The sequence below is a fragment of the Carassius carassius genome, chromosome 39 (assembly GCF_963082965.1).
Source record: "Carassius carassius chromosome 39, fCarCar2.1, whole genome shotgun sequence".
In the NCBI taxonomy this organism is placed as follows: domain Eukaryota; kingdom Metazoa; phylum Chordata; class Actinopteri; order Cypriniformes; family Cyprinidae; genus Carassius; species Carassius carassius.
Window position 1 is genome coordinate 2,129,790 of NC_081793.1, and position 23,878 is coordinate 2,153,667.

Consider the following 23,878-nt stretch of genomic DNA (forward strand, 5'->3'; position numbering starts at 1 on the left):
TCCAGTTGACCACATAAACATGCTTTATTTCAACATCCAAAATAATTAAAAACATCTCGAAATACTATACATGTACAAAATAAGTACAGATCCTTTGTTGGAACCATTGGAGGGTCTATTTCTTCTGTGTTTTTTCTTTTTTGCAACCTCAATTTAAGTTTAAGAAACCTTCCACTGAAAACAAATCAAACAAACGAAAACAAAAATAGAAAAGAGATGTGCATTGCATTTTGAAAGTGGAAATAAAATCTGGAAACGGGGGGAGCGGCATGTACAGACAAAAATAAGACTTCTCTAGAAACTTAGGTTGGGGAAATGGAAATGAGACGAACTGGCAATCAGTCCACCCACTTAACCCTTATCAGATTAAGTGCAAATTTACAGTAACCAACCTATCCAGCTGTTTTATTCTACTTATCTGCTGACACTTTGATAAGAGCAATTGCATCACATTGACATCAAGACATTCTGTTGACATTTAGCACCAAAACGGCCCTGCAAGTGTTTTCTGGCAAATACAAACATACCACAGACAGGACCAGGAGAGGAAGTAGCACCTTTTCATACCTGTTACTAATAGTTTACTTTGCTTGAATAAAAAAACTGCCCGCGTTTCCCCCCCAAAAATATTTTTTGTCCTGAGGTAGCCTTTATATCAAGATGACATTGTACCATTGAGCTAACACTGTTCCCTGTGTGATTTTTTTCTCACTTTTGCTCAGAAGGAACAAGACACTTGGCTGTCGTTTGTCATATTTATTCAACACCAGAGAATGGTACATAAGCATTTGCTTGTTTTTCATTGTCCTTTTGAAGTGGTCAAAAAACGGCACAAAAAGTCACCAGGTGGTAGTATTTCTTTGGACTCCAGGGGGCGGGGCGTTTTACAAGTATATATTATTTTCTTGTTGTCAGCTGACGCAAAGGATTCTCACTAAGTGTCCATGATAGTGTTGCTGGCTGGTCCTCAATGTTGGTTTATGAACGTTTCACAAGATGGGAATCGCAACATGCACCATCCTCAAGGATTCAGGTTTAAGCACATGGACCGATTGCAGCCAAATAAGAGTTTGGGCTTTTTTTTATGAACAGGAAAAGATTTGATGACTGCTAGAAAAAAAAGAGCAAAGTCATGTCCAGATTTTTCTTTTTACAAGAAGCAGACTGGGCCGATTTCTACGCCGAATTCCTGATCGGGAGCACCAATGTCCATAGGAGCGATATCAATGATTGGCAGACGAGATGTTTTCGTTGTCTTGTAGTCAATGACTGTCTTGCCCCATGTGCCAGTGTGTGACTGTGGAGAAAAACAAACAAAAGAGAAATTAAACATGATGAGATTATAATAAAGCAGTGCTGATGTATTTTTGTTGGCCAAAACCCGGGAATTAGCACGTTTGCACTTCCGGTTCCATCGCCCTGAAATCAATCGTGTTCATTTACTAAACTGTGTTCATTTGTGAAGATTATCAAGATGAGCAAAATGTGGAAGAATTTAATATATCGTGGGAACCGGGGTGATGCAAACTTCTGGACTAGCCTCCAGAAATGCATCACTCCTACAGAGAGGAAAGAGATACAAATATGGGAGCTAATGATAAAGCAAGTTTAGAGATGGTGTTGCTCACCGTGCAGCCATCCTCGCTGACTCTGTATGTGAAGCGGCTGTTGCCCTCCGCTCTGATCTCAATGTCGTTGGAGCCCTGCAGGAGCAGAGCCTTCTTCAGGTTGCCTGTGGCATCTTCCATGTAGGCGATGCTGTTCTTGCAGTGGTAGGTGATATTCTGAGTAGCCTCATTAGACATCAGGCGCATGAAGGTCAGTTGGATGTTAACATCCTCTGGATCAGAGCCCTCGCTGCCATACTGGAACTATACAGAAGACACAATGGAGCATTACTACCTGTGTTCATCAGCAAAATATCTGGACATAAATAAACATTTCAAATGCTGAACTATTTATAGATCATTAATCAAAAAAAATCTTTTTTTTTTTAATTCCCCAAATATATTTTGCATTATAAATCCTAAAACATTGATTTATTGATTGATTTATAGTTTGCTGGTACTGGTTTCATACTTTCCTTCTGAAAAAATAAATTAAAAATGTATACGTACTGTACATAAACATGCATTTTAAAGTGTATTTTAAATGTAAAATGTATTTTAACAACCAATTTATTATAATTTTTTTTAATTCTCAGCTAAATAAATTGAGCTTCTGGTCTTTTCTCAGAGTACATCTCAATATATCCTATAGGTCTTGACGTACCTGGAAGCCATTAGGCATGGACTCTCCGAACCAAACGTGCTTCTTCTCTCTGATGTTCTTGCTAGTGTACCAGTTCTTCATGGGAATGGTGTTCTGAGATGGGCTGACGCAGGTCTCACCAGTCTCCATGTTGCAGAAGACCTTGACGGCATCCAGAGGAGAGCCCTGGTTGGGATCCACCCAGTAGAAACCTTGAAGGAAACAGTTTCAAGTGAATTTCAGAGCTTCTAAATGCACATTAAGTACAATATATCTAAATTTGATCTACAGCAGGTTTCTGGAACTAAGTTCAAGCCAGTTTCAACAATCTCTTGCTTAAAAAGCAAGTCCAAGTCCATACTTACCGCTCTTCCAATCAGAATGGCACATCCTGAGGTCACGGCACATGCGGGCAGGGTTGGCCTGGGTTCCTTCGGGGCTACGGATGTTCTCAATCTTCTGGCTCAGAGATTTCAGGGTGGTATCCACCTCAGCATCACGGTCACGAACGCTAGCATCATCAGCTCTGTAGCCTCCACGCAGAGGATCTGGACCCTTCTCGGGCTGGGGCATGGCAAAGAAGGGCTCACCGATGCCTGCAGGTCCAGGAGGACCAGGAGGTCCAGGAAGACCAGGAGCACCCTTGTTAAGAGAAGAAAAATCACATGAGTACCTCCAACTGGATGTTATTTAAAACAGAGACCACTAAAAAGCTTGAAAAGGATAATTTGGCAGTAAAATTGTGATGATTTCAGACTTACAGCAGCTCCCATTTCTCCAGAGCGACCACGGGGACCAGGAGGTCCAATGGGGCCAGGGATACCATTCATACCATCCTTACCAGGAGCGCCATTGGAGCCAGAAGGTCCCTATAAGCAGAAGGAATCCGTTTAAAATGCATGTGTGCAGAAGCTTGTCCTGTGGTTTCTCATTTGAGTTTCCAGAACAAAACACTGCAATTTAACATATGGCTTCAGAAGTATTACTTTAGAACTACTTTAATTGTGTTTTCGGAGCCTGACAGTCACCATCTAGCATTTCTGTATGGAAAAGAGCAGCATGGACAATCTGCCAAACATCTACTTTAGTCTTTCACCATATTATGAAAAGCTCTATTCATATAAATTAGACTTTATATAAAATCCATAATCTATGTGCTACTTACACGAGGTCCAGCAGGGCCAGATGGTCCGGCGGGTCCTTGGTCACCATGGGATCCCTAAAAACATTCAGAAAGCATTAAATACAGGGGTCAATTTTCACCATAGCTTGAGGAATCCCCTTTTGGATTTTCAGATTAAGTGTGTTACTGTGACATAACGCTCACTTACAGGAGGTCCAGGAACTCCAGCCATTCCAGTGAAGCCACGGTGTCCCTTCATGCCTCTCTCCCCAGCCTCACCAGCTTCACCCTTGTCTCCACGAGGACCGGCTGGACCCTGCATGCACAGAGATAACAATGATCAGCCTAGTGATGAACAGCTAAAACAAAAGATGTTGAATAACTGATAAAAATGTGAAAGTCATACTAGGGCTCCACGAGCACCAGCAGGGCCAGAAGGACCAGCAGGACCAGCGTGACCCTTGAAAAGAAAAACAGGACAATATTAAACATCCACTGAGCCAAACTCTTGGGATCAGATAATTCAGCATAATATATATCCGTTTTGAACATTACAGTGGGACATTTTTTAATTAACTAAATCTAAAACAATAAAAAAATGTAATTATTTGAAATGAAATAAAGCATTAAAAACATGCTTTTTTTTTAGCTAGTTGATAATAATTCTCATTTTACTTTAGTTTCAGTACTTAAGTACATAAAAAGACAAAAACAAAGTTACTAAAACTTATTATTATAGTAGTATGATAGTATAGAAATTATATTAAAATATGGCTCATATGGTGCCCCCTGTTGGCACGGATGTTTTACATTTATTGGTTTATTTGAGCAAACCAAGACTTTTGATTTGAATCATTCTGGTCATTTAAAAAATATATATTTTGCATATAAAAAAACGTACAGCCTCTCCACGATCACCATTCTTGCCGGAAGGACCCATTGGGCCAGGGGCTCCAGGAGCACCAGGGGACCCTGGAGGACCAGAGTTGCCAGTCTCACCACGGTCTCCCTACAGAAAACAGGAATTTCAGAGAAGTATTCATTAACACTGGAAGCAGTTTCACATATACCGTTTACATATTTACAGTATATGCATTCATACAGGTACGGTTAGGTTTAAGACTGGGTTAAGGGGGAATTATAAACTATTCACATGAAATTACACGCAGGTATTTTTGTAGAATGTGTGTGATTGCGCTCACCTTTGGTCCAGGTGGACCATCACGGCCAGGAGCACCATCATGTCCAGGGTTACCCTGCAGAGATGAGTGACATATCAAAAAATAACTCCATCATACTGCACAGAATAAAGCCAGTTTGGTTGCCAATTTTGGTTTAACAAAACTCTTAAAACCTGTAAAGTTTGCTTACCTCACGTCCAGCCTCACCAGTAGCTCCACCCAGTCCAGGGGGTCCCATAGGTCCGGGAGGTCCACGCTCACCTAAAAGCCCAGTGGGTCCTTGCTTTCCTGGCTCTCCCTGAAGTGATGGACAGGTGAATGAGTATATATTAAAAGGCATTCAAAATTACATCTGATGCACTTTAGAGTAAAATAGTACATCCCATGTGTAGTCCTAACATACCTGGCATTGTATATATCAATAGCATCGCCTTGCATCATATTTGCTAAATGAAAGCCAAGATTTTTTCCCCACTAATTTTGATTGGCTGATTCCAAAAATATTGTCTGTTTCGCTCAAGCACTTCATACTCTCTCAGATAATATGCATTTAGTGTTCTTTAAGCCACAGAGTACAACTATTTGTTCAATTCTCAGCCCATTTTTATGCCTAAACATGACTTCAATCTTAGAATTATGGCCAATGATGAATACAAACCCGAGTTAGATGTTTGGTTGTTTTACTATATCCAAACAGCGACAAAAATGCACATAAATAAAAATGATGTGAAAATGTAAAGTTATTTGACATAAAATGTGTTCAGATTGTAAGATTGTGAATTAAATGAATACTTATTTTTCTGATTAAATCTGAAACTATTGACATTTGAGTGCTTTCATTTTGATAGAAATGTAATTTGAAAAAACAAAACAACAATAACTCATTTGTATTGATATTTTTAAACTTGGCATAGAATTAGATTCAATTAGGCCCTTTTTTTGCAAATCAGCAGAGATGTTTTCTCAAGATGCATGGCTGTGTTATTGTTGCCTCTTTGGTGATTGTAAATGCATAAATTTAGTGAGCAATGTGTGAAAACTAAAGTGCATAAAGCATAACGTTAAAAGGGTTTGGTGATGCTAGCCGAATATTTTAATGAACACCATGAAGACAAATGTGTTTTCTCCTAACACACTATCTGGAATGCACAGTAAGAAAATAAACAGTTTCTGATTGTATGATGAATTCAACATAGATTTCAATGTTTTTAAACAACTGATATGATTAAAACACTTACAGAAGGTCCAGGGAGACCACCGAAACCTCTCTCTCCTCTTTGTCCAGGAAGACCAACAATACCACGGGATCCAATAACACCAGGAGGACCCGGAAGACCAGCTGGACCCTACAGACCAGACAACAGAGCAAAGTGAATGTTCATTTACAACTGAGAATCACAGACTTACACAAGTCATTTTTGTAGCTGTAGTGATGAAAATATGTTTGTGGCATGATTACTTACAGCAGGACCGTCGGGACCGGTGCTACCCTTCTCTCCAGAGGGTCCTGGGGCTCCAGCGGCACCAGCCTCTCCAGGGCGACCAGCGGGTCCTCTCTCACCACGAGCACCTCTTTGTCCTTCTTTACCGTTAGCACCAGCGGGGCCTGGGGGTCCAGCAGCACCCTGAGAAAAAACAGAAGATTATACGTGTTTAGACTCAAAAATGTACTTCATTTCCTTCATGCAGCCCCTGAGTTTTAACTTAATATTTCAATATCATAACAATGCAGTTGCATGTTCAAGGTTTTCATGTGTTGGTTAATGGTCACATGACATGTAAACATGTCAAACATTCAATATTTTGTAGACCTGGTTTTGAATGTAGGTTACTTACAGAAGGACCCGGGGGTCCGACTCTACCAGCAGCACCAGGGAAACCAGTAGCACCCTATTAAAAAACAGAGACACTATGAAACACTGCAATATCATATTGGAGAAAGTACATCCATTGGCACCAAGAAGCATTAAAAATACAAAATATCAAATTACTAAAAAATTTCATTTCACAGAAAAAGCATGCTTGGAATTAAATAATGAACTCCAGCTGTAATAAATAAATACCTTTTTCTATTTATTTATTTAAGAGCTTTTGCACAATTAATTTTCAGAGATTTAATATTTTATGCAATAACTGTCCAAATATGTTTTGAGGTCTTTGAATAAAGTCCAGAATATTAAACAAATTATAATAGTAAGCTAAAAATAAAAACATTAAAACTTTATCTTTACTTAAAAAAAAAGAAAAGTAAATTAAACTTATTTTATTTCAGCTACCTTCCAAAGCAGCATTTCTCATTTTTATTTAGCTTAACTTGCTGTGCTAAAATAACAAAAACTGATATAGAAATGAATACAAAATAAACAGGCAAATTTAAAAAAAGACTTATAAAAATGACAAAACATATCAAAACTAAGATTTAAATGAAAATGAAAAATCATGAATGAAAACTAAAGACAAACATCTCAATGATACTAAAATAAGACCGATTTTAAACAACTTGGTAGTGAAAGTATAGATACTATGGTCATGGCCTTGCATTGTGTCTAATTTCTTTTATTCATATTTTTGTTGTAGGTTATTGATTGAGTATTGATTCTTACAGGAGGTCCAGCACCACCACGAGCACCCTTAGCTCCAGTAGCACCAGCAGGTCCCTGTCCAAGACAGCAATAGAAAATAAGTCTATGATATTCATATGTTTAAATTCAGCAGAGTTGAGAGTATGTTGATGTTTGTACCTGTGGGCCAGCGGCTCCGACGGGTCCAGGACCTCCAGGAGCTCCAGCATCACCCTTGGGTCCGTGGGCACCAGTCTCTCCTTTAGCACCAGGTTGTCCGTTGGCACCCTGCATTAGAAACAGAGAAACTTCAGCTCAGTGGTTTTAAACACTGATTGATTAATGTGGGATGAGACTGTTATACTCACAGGAGGTCCGGCAAAACCAGCAGGTCCAGGTGGACCGACCTCACCACGCTCGCCCTGAGAAGACACGAGACAGACACGTACTTGCATCAAATCACTCACTTTTAATTCAGATGCAGTCTTAGTTTTACAGTTTACAGTTTTACAGTTTTACTATTAATTCAGTGTGCCACTTACATTTAGTCATTTAACAGACACTTTTATCCAAAACGACTTACAAATGAAGATTTCTTTGTAATTATTTGTGAAACATACTAGCAATTTCTGTGTGGAAACTGATTTTACAAAAACATACTGTGCTAAGTCCTCCTAATTCAAAATTTCATGTTTATTCAGTGTTATTTTGCATTTCTTTGTAAGTACATGTGAAACTTACTAGTAATTTCTGTAACACTTTATTTTAGGGTCTCTTAACTAGTTGTTTATTAGCATGCATATTACTAGACTATTAGTCATTTATTAGTGGTAATTAAGCACATATTAATGTCTTATTCTATATGACCTTATTCTACATCCATAATTACCACAATTTCTGATTGAAAATTTATTTAAAGTCAGTTTTTTTAACTTCAGATAGTGTCACTTGCCATTTTGTAATTATTTGTGTGATTTACTAGCAATTTCGGGCTGAACATGAATTAAATGAGAAGTTAATTCATAATGTTACTTACTGTTTCTTTTTAATTATTTGTGAAATTTTACAAGTGATTTCTGGTTGAAAACTGAGAAAAAAAAATAACTATAGAATTTAATGTTTAATTCAGCATAATTGTGCCGTTTCTTTGTAAATGTGATTATAATTTTAGGCCTTTATGTCCATGTTTCATGAGGTTTTCTGAATGATCCGGATAACTTACAGGGGAACCACGAGCACCAGTCAATCCTGGAGGTCCAACAGGACCAGGCTCTCCCTAAAACACAATCAAATACAAAGCTGATTTACTATAATTCTTTCAGTGACAACAGTAATTAATGTAATTAAATGCTACGTAAAAGAGGGTTCACAAAACATTTTTATTTCAGAACATGATGACTGAAAATAAGCTGAAAATATTTACGGTTTACTATAGATAAAGCATAAATATCTTTCACTTTTTACCTTCTCACCAGAAGCACCAGAAGGTCCAGCAACTCCAATAGGGCCAGTCATTCCACGCAGACCATCCTTACCAGCAGCTCCATCAGGGCCCTTGGCTCCAGCATCACCCTAATAAAGACAGACGACAACATACAGCAGGATATGACATCATCAGCACAACAGTGCCATTTGGTTTTCAAAAATATCTGTATTTTTAAAACTACTTGAAAACAATATAATTTGAATGAAATAGAAGCTCCCTTTCACTTTCATGATTGTTTCTTAACATATTCATGTATTTTTACTAAACAGAATCATTTTTACCAATCATTGTCATGCTTAATGAACATTTATTTTGATTTGTTGACTAACATACTTAACATACATTAAAGTTGTCCAAATGAAGTTCTTAGCAATGCCTATTACTTATCAAACATTAAGTTTTGATATATTTATGGTAGTAAATTTACTAAATATCTGTATGCAACATGATCTTTACTTAATATCCTAATGATTTTTAGCATGAAAAAAAGCAATAATTTTGACCCATACAATGTCAAATTATGTCACATATTTCAAAGACAATAGAAGTAATTATGAAATGAGATATAAAGATGTCCTACTTAAGTCTGTCAAAAAAGCAACGTGCTGCATTTAATATAAATTTAAACTGTAATACATTTTTACTTAATTGTAAATAACATGCAGTTAAGTGTCTGAAAACATTACATTCAGTTTATGCTTATATATTCTCTGTAACAAGTACTCTTAGTCTTTTTAAAAGTCTTTTTCACAAAGCATGCTTGCATGGAAAATGAGGTTGTTACGATATGAAATTATTCATTCAGGATGCATTAAAAACAAGTCTAATTCTGTGTTGTTTTGAGTCTCACTCTGTCTCCTCTGGCTCCAGGCATGCCGCCAGCACCGCGCTCTCCAGGCATACCCTGCATTCCTGCGGGACCAACACCACCAGGGGCTCCAGCCGCTCCAGGCTCTCCCTAAACACACACACAGAGTTGAATTATTTCTCAAATCACACTATTCTGAGTCCTAATGATACAGAAGAAAGGATTCTTACCTTAGCACCGTCATTACCAGCAGAACCAGGAGCTCCACGAGGTCCAGTAGCGCCAGCAGGTCCAGGACCACCACGCTCACCGGGGAAACCTCTGTCACCCTGTGTGAGACATTTACAAACATCATCCAAACTGACTAACAGAATCTGTACAGCAGTAAGGGAAGCAGGAAGAGGAAAAGCCACCATACTGGAAAAACAACAACTTATATTATCAATATATTGTTACAGAGTTCATTTAATTTATTTTAATTTTATTAAAAAATATATATATATGTATATATATATATACATATATATACGTTTTTACATTTATTATTTATAATAAATATTTTATTTTTTTATTTTATTTTTTTTATATATATATTTTTTATTTTTATTTTACATTTTCCAAGCAATGGTTAGGTCAACATCAAGATAAAATATTTGTAAATCATGTTAAGAATAAGAAAGGGAGTACATTTGGTGGGAAACCTCTAAGATCATTTTGAGCAATTAGTTGATTGTTTGAATTGTGTAATTTGCATAAAAAATTACTTTAATTAATTTTAACTTTAATTAGTTGGAAAACTAATAATGAGTAGTTTTAAACTAAAAAACATTACAGATTTTTGCATGTATTTCATCAGTATATGCATTATAAAAATGTATGACAGGTGTTTGAAATAAGACCAAGTTGATAAACGACCAAAAAAGGATTATACAAATCATGCAATCATTTCATTGCTTAATACAATCTTGTAATTTTCCAACAAAATGTACACATGCATGTTTTTATTCTTGAAACGAGATTTGCAAGAATTCTATCTTGATATTGACCAAACCATAACTATGCGTGGAACTTGAAAAAAAAGCATATTAAAATTAATGTATCATTCATAAATGTATTTTTTTTAATCAAAAAAATATTAAGAATGCAATTTTATGTCGCAAGTAAATACATTTTGAAGTTTTAACTTTAAAACAACACAATGATACTGATGGATTTTTTTTTTTTTTTTTGCGGTATGAGCATTATAGAATAAAAACAAATAAGATTATTCTTAATGGGTGCATTATAACTTGGGGGGGCTTTTAAGGGTTGTTTGAGATGTGGCACATCTGTGGACTTTCTTTATAAGGCAGGAGATACTCACTCTTGCACCAGATGGACCATGAGGACCAGCTTCACCAGGAGCACCCTGTGGACCGGCAAACATAATAAATAACACTGAACGTAAAACTGCACTGTGATTTTGAAAAAAGAAATAAAGTAGTAAGGGCAATTTTGCACAACATACTGTATTTTCCTTACAATATGTTTGTTTACTTTAATTAATGTAGACAGAATACATAATAGAAAAGCTAACACAGTTATGTCCAATGACAACACGTACCTGGTCACCAGGTTTGCCAGTCTCACCAGTGGCACCCTGTGGTCCTGGCAGACCCTGTAAGAGAATAACCAATGATAATCAGCCACTAATCTTAAATACACTCAAATCTGGAGGATGTGGACATAGATCATTAAAAACATACCTGGAATCCAGGAGAACCGGCAGGTCCCTGTTCTCCTTTCTCTCCAGATGGGCCCTAAGAGACGACAGACCCGGAAAAATCAGAGCAGAAACAGCAACAGCTCACACTGACATGGCAGAATTGTATCATATCAAACTTTCAGACGTTTAAGCAGACGTACAGCAGGTCCAGGAGCACCAGGAGCACCAACATCACCATCCTTGCCAGGAGCGCCCTTTAGAAATACACAGAAACCAATGCATCTGCTCAGATATGCAATTGTCTGGAGGTTACACTGTTTTTAAAGAGTTTAACTGAGAGACCAAGTGTTTAAAGAAATGCTCAAGGTTGCATAAATCTCAGAAATCACTTTAAATTTGTGTAAATCAGTACGTACCAAAGCACCAGGAGGTCCAGCAACACCCCTCTCGCCAGCTTTACCAGCCTCACCCTAAGAGGAACACATCTGTGTTAGACATTACATTAAATAGCATGCAAATATGATATTCATAAAGCAATTTTTATTTTTCAAGAGAATTATACATTGAAACTCATAAAGCATGACATATGAAATAAGAGTCATAAATCATTTTGAAAATGTAACAGTTTATTGGACCTTTAGACAAAAATAAAAAAAAGATTGCATAAAGCAAAGTCTGCAAAAAGTTTTTTTTAATTAATTTTATTTGAGTATCATATTTGATGCATTAGGCATTTATGGCTCATATAGTATGATACAGTGAGAATACGGAAGAAAATAAACACACATTTTTATTCAGAAGCCCAAACTGAATAAAAATATGCATGTTGGTGCAGATGCTGATATTTATATGACCAAAAATATGAAATTATGACTGTTTGTATTGTAAATCAATGAGATCTTTAAAACAGTATAACTGACTACTTACATAAAATGATATAAATATCAACTGTTATTCTATAGCTGCCAATAATATGTCTTAGTAAGATGATGTTAAATGCTTAGTTTTATCCTCAAAACATATAAAGAAATGCAGTGCAATGATGATTGAGAGATAAAAAAAAACTTTCCTCAAAAGCCTGGTGATCATATTTGATACTCACATTTAACATGATTTTTCTAAAAAATTATGCATTGATAATTAAGTGAATTGCAGTCCTGTAAATCTTAAATATTACCAACAACATAAAAGTTATTCTTATGTTCACTTTATAAAAATCAGTACAATGAAATGTGTATCACAACCTGGATTTTATGTAATATATATATATATATATTTTTACAATTATACTAAAATGCATTTAACTTGCGATAAAAGCCATTTAAATATATGATTGATGAATTTATGGGAGTAGCTTACATCAGTTCCCTTTGGTCCAGGGAATCCCATCACACCAGGTGCACCACGGGATCCAGCAGGCCCAGGGGGTCCGGGACGCCCATCTTGTCCAGGTGCACCCTATGGGTTAAAGACAATCATGCACACATTACTTTAATACAAGATTTTATATCTTATATGAGTCTTATATTGTATACAAACAAAAACAAAGCAGTGAATAAAAAAATAAAAAAAGCTTACAGAAGGTCCAGCTTTGCCATCAGGTCCAGGGTTTCCAGGGGCACCAGTCATACCCTACAACAGGCATCAAGAAGGTAAAAATACAGCCTCTTTACACTACTAATATGATTATAATAACCATTAATCAATGTCTCACCTTAGATCCAGGCAATCCTGCCTCTCCTGGGCGACCAGCCTCTCCAGTGGCTCCTTGAGCTCCCATTGGTCCGTTAGCTCCGCGTTCACCAGGAGCACCCTGAAATGTGATTTAAATGGCCATCTTTAGTTATTCAGCAACAGAAATCCTCTGCAGGACCCTGGACAGCTCCTTCTCAGTGTAGTAAATGGCATTACTGTGAGCCGTCAGGACTAGATTGAGAGCCATGCTCTCGAAACTCTTTGAAATCACACAGATTAGTCTGTAGCTTAATATTAAATATATTATGGTAAATATATATGAGTTAAACTACACTATAAGAAGAACATTTGTATCCAGTTGTATACAGCTATATCCTTTGGAACTATGTAAACCAGGTCCATTAAAAATATAACATCTCACATAATCATTTTTTTTTTTTTTTTACCTTTAATCAGTTAGTTGCCACATATAATACTGGTCAAATGTTTGAAATCATTAAGATTTATTATTATGGTTTTAAAAGGGCTGCATTAAAAAAAACGTAATTTCACTGATTTCTATTTAAATATATTTTGGCTTATATATGTTTATATATTTTTGTTTAATATTTTGATGCTTAATGTTTTTTTTTTCAGGATATCCACATTAATCGCTGAATAAAAATGTTTTTATTTAAAATAGAAAGACTATAAATTTCTTTAATCACTTTAATGCATAGTTGCTTAATAAAAGTATTTATTTATTTTATTTTTTATTAATTGTTTGCTTACCCCAATCTTTTAAATGGTTTGGTTAAATGTTTCATGGTCTCCACAAAAAAAGCAGCACAACTGTTTTCAAAATGAATTAAAATAAGGAAATCAGCATATTAGAGTGATTTTTGACGGCTCAAGACTGGAGTAATAGCAGCTGAAATTGCAGCATTGAAATCAAAGGAATAAATGATATTTTAATATATAATCAAATAGAAAACAGCTAAATAATATTTCACAGTATTACTGTGATTTTTGATCAAACGAATGCACTTTCAATGATTCCAAATGTTTGACTGGTAGTGTGAAGCACATTTTCAAGTTACCAGACAGAACATTTACTAGACTGTTCAGAGACTGAGTACAGTTTGACTAAATGTATGTCCTTGATTTGTCAGGTGCTGGATCAATAATCTTACCCCAGGTCCGGGAGCTCCATCAGCACCAGGAAGACCACGGTTACCAGGTGAACCCTTTTGAAAGAAAAAGACAAAATATGAGAGACAAACAAACAAAAAAGCATGCCTGAATTGAAATGAACAGGTACGTTGCACCTACACGGCCTCCAGGGGGTCCGACAGGTCCAGCACCACCGGGCTCACCACGAGCTCCTCTCTTTCCTTCCTCACCAGCAGGTCCGGCGAGACCTTGAGGTCCAACTGGGCCCTAGGACAGAGCACAGCAACTATTACTATTACAGGGGAGGTTTCTGTGAATATTAGGATATTATCATTGCTTCAAAGAAACTCACAGGTTCTCCCTTAGGACCGGCATCTCCTTTAGAGCCTTGGGGACCTGGATCACCCTGGAAATAGAGCATAAAATATCTGAACTCAGCCCTTTATGCTTCAGTCTTTAGTCTCTTTTATAACTAATGCAACTTCAAGGGATAAGTTTACCCAAAAAAAACTAAAATCTTGTCATTTTTTATTAACCCTCATGTGGTTCCAAACCATTATGCATTTCTTTCTTCTATGTAACAAAATATAAGATCTTCTGAATAATGTTGGTAAGCAAACAGTTTTATTTATTTATCACTTTCATTGTATTTTGTGTATTATTGTGTGTGTGTTATAAAAGACATAGTCCACAGAGATAATGAGTGGATTTTAATTTTGGGATGATCTACCCCTTTAAAGTACATTTGTAAAACAGGAAAGAGGTCAAGTGGCTTGCTTAAGTGCACAGAGATTATTATTTCTGAATTACTGCCACATCAGACCTTTATCAGATCTAAGTCACACCTAATACAAATCTCAATTTCAATTAAACTAAAGGTTGCTAAAATTTCGTTCTTATAGCTTTCATATAAAGCTACACTTTTCATGCATGTATTATAAAATGCAGTGTACATACATTGTTTCCTTTGGGGCCAGGAGCACCAGAAGATCCAGGGGGTCCAGCAGGTCCACGCGAACCTGGGAAACCAGGAGCACCAGCAATACCAGCAGCACCCTACAATACATCATTGCAAACCAATTAAATCGGAGTCTGATGTGTGTGAAACGGAGGGAAACAGCATAAATCATTGCGAGATAACATATATAAAAAATACTCACAGGAGATCCTTTGCCACCAGGAGAACCATCAGAGCCAGGAGCTCCCTGTGCAATGAGAAAAAGATATTCATCGCGATTAATGTTTATAATATTTTCATGTCTTGCGGCCTTTAGCTTCTAGTAGAGAATATAGTTGTGATTTACAGCTCCTCTAATTATAACTATACCTTAAATGCACCACTATTCTGTTCCTGCTATGCATGCACAGACACAAATGTAGCTCATTTAAAATCCTTCCAGCAAATAAACAGCTGTGTAATCTGAGAAGGTGTTTTGTGATGTAACCACTCACAGCAGGACCGGCAGCACCAGCAGGGCCAGGGTTACCAGGCTCACCACGGGCTCCCTGAGGTCCCTCTGAACCACGACCCCCAGCAGGGCCAGTTTCTCCCTACAGAAGACAAGAAGAAAACAGGGTCTGTCAGTTTGTTTATGGAATGCCAACACCAACTGGTATTTATAGAATCAATCCATTAACCGTTGTCTGCATGTTTTTAGGAAAAAGTAGAGCCTTTCAGCTGTTGGTAGCTGCAACAATACATTTATAATTTATAATGAAGTGTTTGTACCTTAGCACCAGCACCACCAGGGAAACCAGGAGGACCAGCAGGGCCAGTGGATCCCTAATATAAGAGAAAAATAATAAGAGAATTAAACACGTTATAATGGATGAAAACAATGAATAAGACCCATCCTGCTCCGATCAAACACTGTAATATGTGTAGCAATAGTGTTCATTTTGTCAGCCATTCTTAGTCTTTTAAATTAGTCTTAGTCCTGGTATTAAATGTACTTTTTAGTTATTATCTTATTTATGCAACGTTGTCCTATTTTTGCTTATTCAAGTTTTAGTCGACTAAATGTCTAGTCGACTTTTAGTCAATTAAAAATTATGGTAATTATTATTATTTTATTTAATTTTTTGCTTAAAATTATAACTGGACAGATTGTTGTCATTTGAGAAATTTATTTTTACTTTCCAGGTACTGCACTTTCACCAATGAGCACAAATCAATAGAATGTGGACTCACACACATGGTTTATCTGACCTCATCTAGTTTACTTATTATTGACTATTTGATATATAAATTAATATCAGAGAATTAGATATGCACTCTCTCTGTCTACATTACAAAAACAGGCAAGAACAAAAAAACAAAAAAAACATTTTAACAGTAAAATTCCTAATAGTAATTCCAATAATCCCACACTGTAATAATGTTTCTCAATTAAAACAACAGTGGATGAGTAAATGCATTTATTTAGCAACCACAATCACATCTCATAACAGAACACAGACTGACTGAATGACTCTTTCATTTAAGATGAACATCTCACATGTAGATCACTAAACTTCAGCTTATGCTCATTGCAAAAAAACATGCAAAAAAAAAAACAGGCAGAAACTGTATCCTTTTAACAGAGAAGCTCTGATTTGCGGATTTGAACTATTGATATCTGGCAACCGCACACATGAACGCTTGTCTAGTAGTAAAGCAGTCCGCAATAATCTTTTGTCTCCTTTTTTTCAACGAAAATACATTTTTGTATAGTCTTTATTATTATTTTTTACATTTTCAATGATATTGCATGGTGATATAGTCACAGTCTATTAATCTTATTGTCGCCTCGTCATTGTCTCGTCAAAAAGAAAAAGCTTGTTCATTTTGTTTTTCGTTAACCAAATTAACACTATGTAGCAATATGTTGTAGTATAAGAAACTAAAGCAGCATTAATGTCACACTGTAGAAATAATCCTCGCGATTAGCTATAATAACTTAAACTGCGTTAGAAAAACTTTCCTGCATTCAACTTTCACTTAAAACAACTTCACATTTGACTAAACTCAAAAACGCAGTACAAACACTTTAAAAGAACTAATTTTTGAATCAACTCAACTTCATGATTTCTGCCTTTAAAATGAGCACTATGAACCTCAAATTGTGTTGTGTATCAAGATACATACTTGAAAAGAAAGTTTTGAATTTGTTAAAGATGGTTATAGTAAATAAGTGGTGTATAACCAGAATATTGATCTAAGCAAACTTACGGGAGGTCCGGCAGCGCCAGTGTTGCCATCATTACCGCGAGCACCCTGAAGAAAACAAAAAAGATTACAATCACCCAGCTATATAAACCAATGATGACACTGAATGACCGTCTTAAAGCCTGCAGGAAGATTTTGCCTTTGAACAAGCCAGAGACTACAATATTTGAGCATTTTATCCTTATGCATGCAGAACTTTGTCACTTATGATGTTTGCACATGCCATATTCCAATTAGGACTGTGATGCATTCTCATTTTCGCATTTATAAATGTTTTCTCTTGGTGAATCAATAAGAGCTGGGTTGTGTTGTATAAGCTAAATGAAAAATGGAAAATGAGTCTTGAAAACGAGGGTTGAAAGCAAAATAGAGAATGGTTTTCTAGTTTTCACAAGATGAAGCAGAGGAGGGGGTTAGAAACAACAAGGCATGGATGTGACTCTTACAGCAGGGCCAGGAGGACCAGGGCGACCTCTCTCACCGGGCAAACCACGAGGACCCTAAAAAAGTAGATGGGGACAAATGAGAAGAATGACATCATTTTTGAAGAACTTCACATGGATGCCATCCTGAATCACTCACCATGGCTCCAGGAGTTCCACTCTCACCATGAACACCAGGCTCTCCCTGTGAGCACAGAGTTAATATGTGTGAATTCATTCTGTGAATAATTATATCTGTATATATGAAAACAGACAAAATAAAGGGAAATGAAAAATCTAACCTTAGGCCCAGCAGGTCCAGTGTCTCCCTTAGCTCCATCCAGACCAGAGAAACCCTGAGAGAGGTAACAGGAAACAACACATTACAATACTACTAAAGAATACATATCTCCAGATTTTCCAAGCAGTATTGCACACAGAATGAAAAACATAGGTGGCCAAAATGAATGAATGAATAGATAAAAACATGTAATAAAATGCAAAATAAAATATGAAAATAATTGTAAATATATATATGGCAAAATATATATTAAAAAAACAATATACAATATCACAGTTTTTTAATAAACATTAATTAATAAATAGATAAAAATCGATATGTGGAATACAAATTTAAAATATAAAATTAGAAACATCAAATTATTAAGAAAATCATATTAAAATTAAAAAAAAATAATAATAATATATATATATATATATATATATATATAAAATAAAATATATTAACATAAATATGAATAATTTCATAATTTAAAAATACAGTAAAAAGGATCAGTTATTTGCTGTCATGCTTACTCTGTGTCCCTTGATGCCGGGGAGTCCAGGGGTTCCTGGGAATCCACGAGCACCCTGTGAAATACGCAAGAGAATATCATTATGATGATTGTTTTAATCTCTTTCCACCCATTTTAATTATTTGACTAATATGTAATATTAAACAATGAGTGTTTAAAATGTTTTGGTTACAGTCAGTGCATCACATATTATTTTACTCTAGTTTATGACCTAATAAGTTGCCTACTATGTCTGCAATTTGGTAGCTATTTGTGTGTATCAATGAGAAATCCATGTATGAGCAAAAGCACCTGAGGGCCGGCGGATCCACGCTCACCAGGACGACCGGCTTTGCCAGCTTCACCCTGAAGAGAAGAGCAGAAGAAAGATAAGAAGGCATGAAGAAGACAATGACAACTGCATTATTCTGACAGTCTGAAAAACTCACATCCTCTCCATTCTTTCCAGGAGGACCGGCAGGACCGCGAGAACCCATTGGACCCTGCAAACAACAACAGCAGAACAAAAAAATCACAAACTGCTTGTAAAATATGTTTTTTTTTTGACATAGCATATTTCATAATTTCATATTGTGTCATACTGACACTATATTTTAAAACTAAAAGGAAGCAGAAGATACTCACAGGAGAACCAGGCTCACCAGGCTCGCCCGGGGGGCCAGTGAATCCCTGAGGGCCCTGTGAAACAATACAGATAAACACAGTTATATATCACATACTGCATGCATAATAAGCCACGCTAGGTTTATAGTGCATGAAGAATAACTGTCTAGAAAGAAGGCTGATTTATTTGTTCTAACAAATCAAACACATTTTGTGGTATTAGGTAAAACACTAGAAATAGACGTACAGTTGAACCTGCAGGTCCATGGGGGCCACGGGGACCCATGGGGCCCTAAAAGTGAGATAAAATACAGACATTAAAAACCAGAATAAAACAAATATAGCACTCAATATATACTATATCATGCATGTTGTTGCAGTTTAAAAATAGAGCAAACTGAGTAAAAAAGCATGAAATCTATGAAAGCGCGTTAAATATTTGAACTAGTTTTTGAAAGACAGATCCAGTGTGGTGGATCACAGATATAATGCAGGAAAACGCATTATAAAAATAAATTGTGATGAATGAGATGTACACAAAATTGCTGAATATCGAGACTGAGTAAAAGTGAGGGATCACTAATGCCAGATTACATGATTTATTATGTTTCACAAAATACATTTCTGTATATTCTGTGAAAGTTCATGACAGAAAAGAGATGGAAGTAAGAGCAGGAAAAGAGATGCTGTCTTACTGGTGGTCCGGGGACAGGAGGGCCGCTGGATTTCTCACTGCCATAAGCCATTTGGGAAAGGAAAGACTGTAAGGGATGACAAGAACGAAAGAGTGAGGATTTGAGGTTTGTTTTCCTGTGATTATCTTCATTGATTCATTTACTATTGAACAACTAAAGTATAGTTTTCTTTTTAATGCATAAATATTTGAAGATGATCAACTCTTAGCTAATACACTTTGCAAATGCTCTGAAATCACCTAAGCGACATGTCACATATATGTTAGTTTCGTGTAACCTTAAAACACGTGAAAATGCTTTTATAGAGTGCACAGACTGCTTTCATTCCAGGCAACCCACAATCCTCAGTGACAGGAGCTGTTCACATAAACTGGTACTGAACTACAGAAAAACAGAAGCTTCATACAACTCTTAATAAAATAAAATAAAATAAAATAAAATAAAATAAAATAACTAAAATAAAATAAAATAAAATAAAATAAAATAAAATAAAATAAAATAAAATAAAATAAAATAAAATAAAATAAAATAAAATAAAATAAAATAAAATTAAATTAAATTAAATTTTTTAGAATGCCAAAGGAAATAATCTATGGGGCAGCTGTAGATATCATTAAGACTATAAAAAGATTTATGTTTTTGAAAATGGGACAGCATGGCGAGATTCTCTCAAACTCAATCTTAGTGACACCACAAAAGCAGATTCACTAAATTATAAGATCAAAATTGTGTTGCTTACTCCACCACCGAAGCCAGGGGTTCCAGGAGGACCAGGAGGTCCAGGGAGTCCGTTCTCGCCGGGAATACCGTCTCTGCCGGGAGGCCCTGGAGGACCCTGCCAAAATAGTGGAGATCCATGAGTGGCATAACATCACATCAGCAAAGCTGCATTACCTTTGCTAAATCTAGTTCTATAGTGTGTTACACATGAAGAGCCATTTAAATGCAATCTGCTAAAGTGCAATGCTTTGGTACAGAATGTATTACAAATGAAAGTCTAATATGTGTGATGCCATATTTTTCAAAAAAGCCTAAATATGCAACTTCTCTAATGTTACGTATAAGGTCAAAGGGGTCAAAGGTCAGTGGCACAATTAGAGGTCAGCAGGTTAAAAGCCTCCAATGCCCCATAAATCACCCTAATTATTTCCATTTGCAACAGATTTCCATATCAACGCACATTTTTTGTCACCTACTGATTTTGTAGTCTTGAAAACAAATGTGCAATTGGTCAAACCCAGAAGATACAAACATAGATAAATATAAATATGTTACAATGAAAAGATAAGCAGCTTGTTCAAAAACAAATATTGTACTCACTGGGTCTCCGTTTGGACCAACAGGAGGCTAAAAATGAAAAAATTATAAATATTAGGACACTTTAAATTGGTGTATGTTGTAAATATATTAATTATGTGTGTAATCTATATTTAGATATGGTGTGACAAAAGTATTCAAAAAAGTAAATGAAATAACTAATAAATAACTCAAGTTATATATATATATGGATATATATGCATACATTAACATACATTGAAGTAATAATGTGTGTGCGTGTGTGTATATACATATAAACGCACACACACACACACACACACACCCACACACACACACACACACACACACACACACACACAGACATACTTATGTATAAAAATTATAAATTTATAGAATTATAAAAAAAAGCCAAATAAATTCCAACTTACCTCGGGATTAACAGGAGTCACAGGAGGAGATGGAGCATCAGTCACATCTTCTGTGGAATAAAAGGTCAGAGGACTGATTCAGAACCATGAAAATATAAAGCTACCTTTCATTAATAAGATTAACAAACATTACTTCCACTGGTGCTCAAAAGATCAGCAGTTAATTTGCATTCAGAAAGTTTCATTATTCATATTTGAATGCACATCAAATTTATAATCAGAAAGTGCAATTAAGTGTGAAAAAAAAACACAATTTTAGTAAAAAAAAAAGTGTAATTAGCCAAAAAGCAATAAAAAACATCAAGCAAAAACATCCTTCATGTCCCATGTAAAAGCATCAGTGGTGACACAGGATCCACGTGCTTGTGCTCCACATGTCTCTGACGTGATGGCAGGCCAATGAAAGATACTTCCCAGAGCATGTGCTTAAGGGTTCGCACACTTGAGGGCGACAGAGCTAGTGGTGTACAGAGCACAAGGTGTACAGTATGACTGGAGCAAAGGTGGAGAGTGTACCGTCGGGGCAGATGGGGCAGCATTCTCCATCGGGAATCTCTGGATTGGCACACTCTGTTATATCTTCGCAGATCACCTCGTCGCACATAACCGTTCCGCTGTCGCAGACGCAGATTTGGCAGGGCTCAGGTTTCCATACATCCCTGTCGTTGTAATTCTGACCTTCCAATGTACAGCTACCGAATGAGACTGTAAGAACAACAAACATGAATTAGCACAGTAAAGTCAATCACATTTGTCAGTGAACTAGGTGGTGGGGCCCACAGGTCCAGCAGGGCCCACAGCGATTTTGACATTTTACCTTAAAAGTTTAAAGACACAGAAATCCGAAACATGAACTAAATAGTCAAATATGTAGCTAACTAAACTTAAAATAGGCTGCTAACTAAATACATGCTTAACTCTAAGGCAAGGTGCTCTATTACAAAAAAAACAAACGTCAATTTAAATGCTTTCTGCTTAAAAAATCTAAAAACATACACATCTGTGTAACTTTCACGGTAAAAAATAATGCTTTTTATAACCTGGAGGCACATTAAGAGCATGCAGAAAGCCTCTGAACTAAACAGCAAAGATGATTGTACGCAAATATAATCATGCTTACTGACGTATTAATTATTTGCTTAGTTTAATTAATAATTTGGAAATAGGATGTAAATGAAGCTGAAATGGCCTAATGGGGCCTGGTGCACAGTGATGATGAGAATGAAGGAAAGGCCTGCATCCACGTTTCAGACCCACGCAGTATAAAATCCACCGCTTGGTGGCGCCAAAAGCTTGCAAAAAAATAAATAAAAATCACGCCCCGACCATTCGCAAAGTAAACGAGTTTTGTAATTCTAAACCGCTAAATTCTAATTCTGTTGTTACATTTAAGCAGCCGTGCGGGATAAAACTCTGTTGACGGATGCTAGTCTATTGATATAGTCCAAAAATAAGCGTTTATATCCAGTCTTCGTACGATTAAAAAGTATGGCAGAACATGAATACTCATGAAAATGCGAGGATATATGATATTAAAAGCTCTCTTTCTCTCTCTCTCTCTCTCTCTCTCTCTCTCTCTCTCTCTCTCTCACTCTCTCTTTCATCCGCGTCGCATCCTTCGCTTCAGGACGTCATATAGCGCGCGGGAGCGCGCGAGAGCGCGCGCTGAGCATGTAGCAAGCGCGCAACAAACACAATTCCGCGTGCATCAAGATGGAAAAATTACAATTTCTGGAAGATAAACAATGCTGGTGAGAATCAAAAGGTAGTTTTTCCTCCACAATACATTCCCAGAAAGTGTTAAAGCGCAGGTCACTTGTAAGCAAGACAGCTGAAAGCTTCCCTCTTTGTGTTCTCCATCAAGTTCTTCAAGCATCTGTGCAAAAGCAGGAGTAAAAATCATATACTCACTATCATCCTCTCCTTGTCCTCTCACCACAAGGACCGCCGCGGCGAGCAGCAGCCCTAACCGAATATCCACAAAGCTGAACATGTCTAAATATTAGACATGTAGACTCTTTGAGGCAAGTGGAATCCTGTTTTGTCCTCAGTCATACACGTAGGGTCCGGTCTGTGTGACTCCAATCCAGACCCTTGCAGAAACTCCCTACTGCCTAAACAAATCTTTGACCCTGGCTTTTATATGGCAAGGTTTTGGGGAGGTGCTGAGTGCACAAGATATCTGCTACATGTTCAAGTCAAAGCGAGTCCCTCCTTCAGCCAAGACGAAGGGCCGCCTTAAAACATGTCAAACTATTTGGAGTCCTCATTACAACGTGGCCATTTTACAACATGGAGAAGTGTGTCAGGGGTTCTGGATATCGTGATTGTATTTTCTGAATCTCTGGATGTCTAGATTCAGCGTGTTGCACTTCCACTTGGATAAGTTGGACCCTCTTGGTGGATGTGAACATTTCATTGCTTTTTACTGTTTTAGTTGCCAAATGATGCTCATATTCTACCGTTTC

At 36.6% G+C, this 23,878-nt stretch overlaps 2 protein-coding genes across 2 annotated transcripts in view; both read right to left on the reverse strand.

Annotated features, from left to right (window-relative positions):
• Nucleotides 1-23,530, reverse strand: col1a1b (collagen, type I, alpha 1b). The gene is made up of 51 exons (XM_059530384.1): nucleotides 23,322-23,530; nucleotides 21,927-22,115; nucleotides 21,411-21,460; nucleotides 21,025-21,051; nucleotides 20,444-20,539; nucleotides 19,705-19,770; nucleotides 19,257-19,301; nucleotides 19,031-19,084; nucleotides 18,835-18,888; nucleotides 18,698-18,751; nucleotides 18,408-18,461; nucleotides 17,894-17,947; nucleotides 17,752-17,796; nucleotides 17,616-17,669; nucleotides 17,173-17,217; nucleotides 15,691-15,744; nucleotides 15,414-15,512; nucleotides 15,122-15,166; nucleotides 14,919-15,017; nucleotides 14,314-14,367; nucleotides 14,121-14,228; nucleotides 13,982-14,035; nucleotides 12,829-12,927; nucleotides 12,693-12,746; nucleotides 12,474-12,572; nucleotides 11,531-11,584; nucleotides 11,315-11,368; nucleotides 11,155-11,208; nucleotides 11,013-11,066; nucleotides 10,773-10,817; nucleotides 9,640-9,738; nucleotides 9,452-9,559; nucleotides 8,580-8,687; nucleotides 8,338-8,391; nucleotides 7,484-7,537; nucleotides 7,296-7,403; nucleotides 7,158-7,211; nucleotides 6,391-6,444; nucleotides 6,018-6,179; nucleotides 5,793-5,900; nucleotides 4,745-4,852; nucleotides 4,576-4,629; nucleotides 4,275-4,382; nucleotides 3,780-3,833; nucleotides 3,582-3,689; nucleotides 3,416-3,469; nucleotides 3,012-3,119; nucleotides 2,616-2,892; nucleotides 2,272-2,462; nucleotides 1,629-1,871; nucleotides 1-1,297 (listed from the first exon to the last, which is right to left on the reverse strand). The coding sequence occupies exons 1-51, from the start codon at nucleotides 23,401-23,403 to the stop codon at nucleotides 1,151-1,153; spliced, it is 4,356 nt and encodes a 1,451-aa protein (XP_059386367.1). The 5' UTR covers nucleotides 23,404-23,530; the 3' UTR covers nucleotides 1-1,150.
• Nucleotides 1-23,878, reverse strand: part of gngt2b (guanine nucleotide binding protein (G protein), gamma transducing activity polypeptide 2b) — a 198,419-nt gene that overhangs the window by 119,510 nt on the left and 55,031 nt on the right. The gene's annotated exons all lie outside the window — the stretch shown is intronic.

What these genes read in the sequence shown, in the direction of transcription:
- col1a1b (XM_059530384.1), bottom strand. Translation starts at nt 23,403, where the DNA reads ATGTTCAGCTTTGTGGATATTCGGTTAGGGCTGCTGCTCGCCGCGGCG. An exon ending in TGACTCCTGTTAATCCCGAG is followed by an intron (nt 21,052 to 21,410) that starts GTAAGTTGGAAT and finishes TTTCATTTTTAG; the next exon opens with CCTCCTGTTGGTCCAAACGG. An exon ending in ATGGTCCACCTGGACCAAAG is followed by an intron (nt 4,383 to 4,575) that starts GTGAGCGCAATC and finishes TGTTTTCTGTAG; the next exon opens with GGAGACCGTGGTGAGACTGG.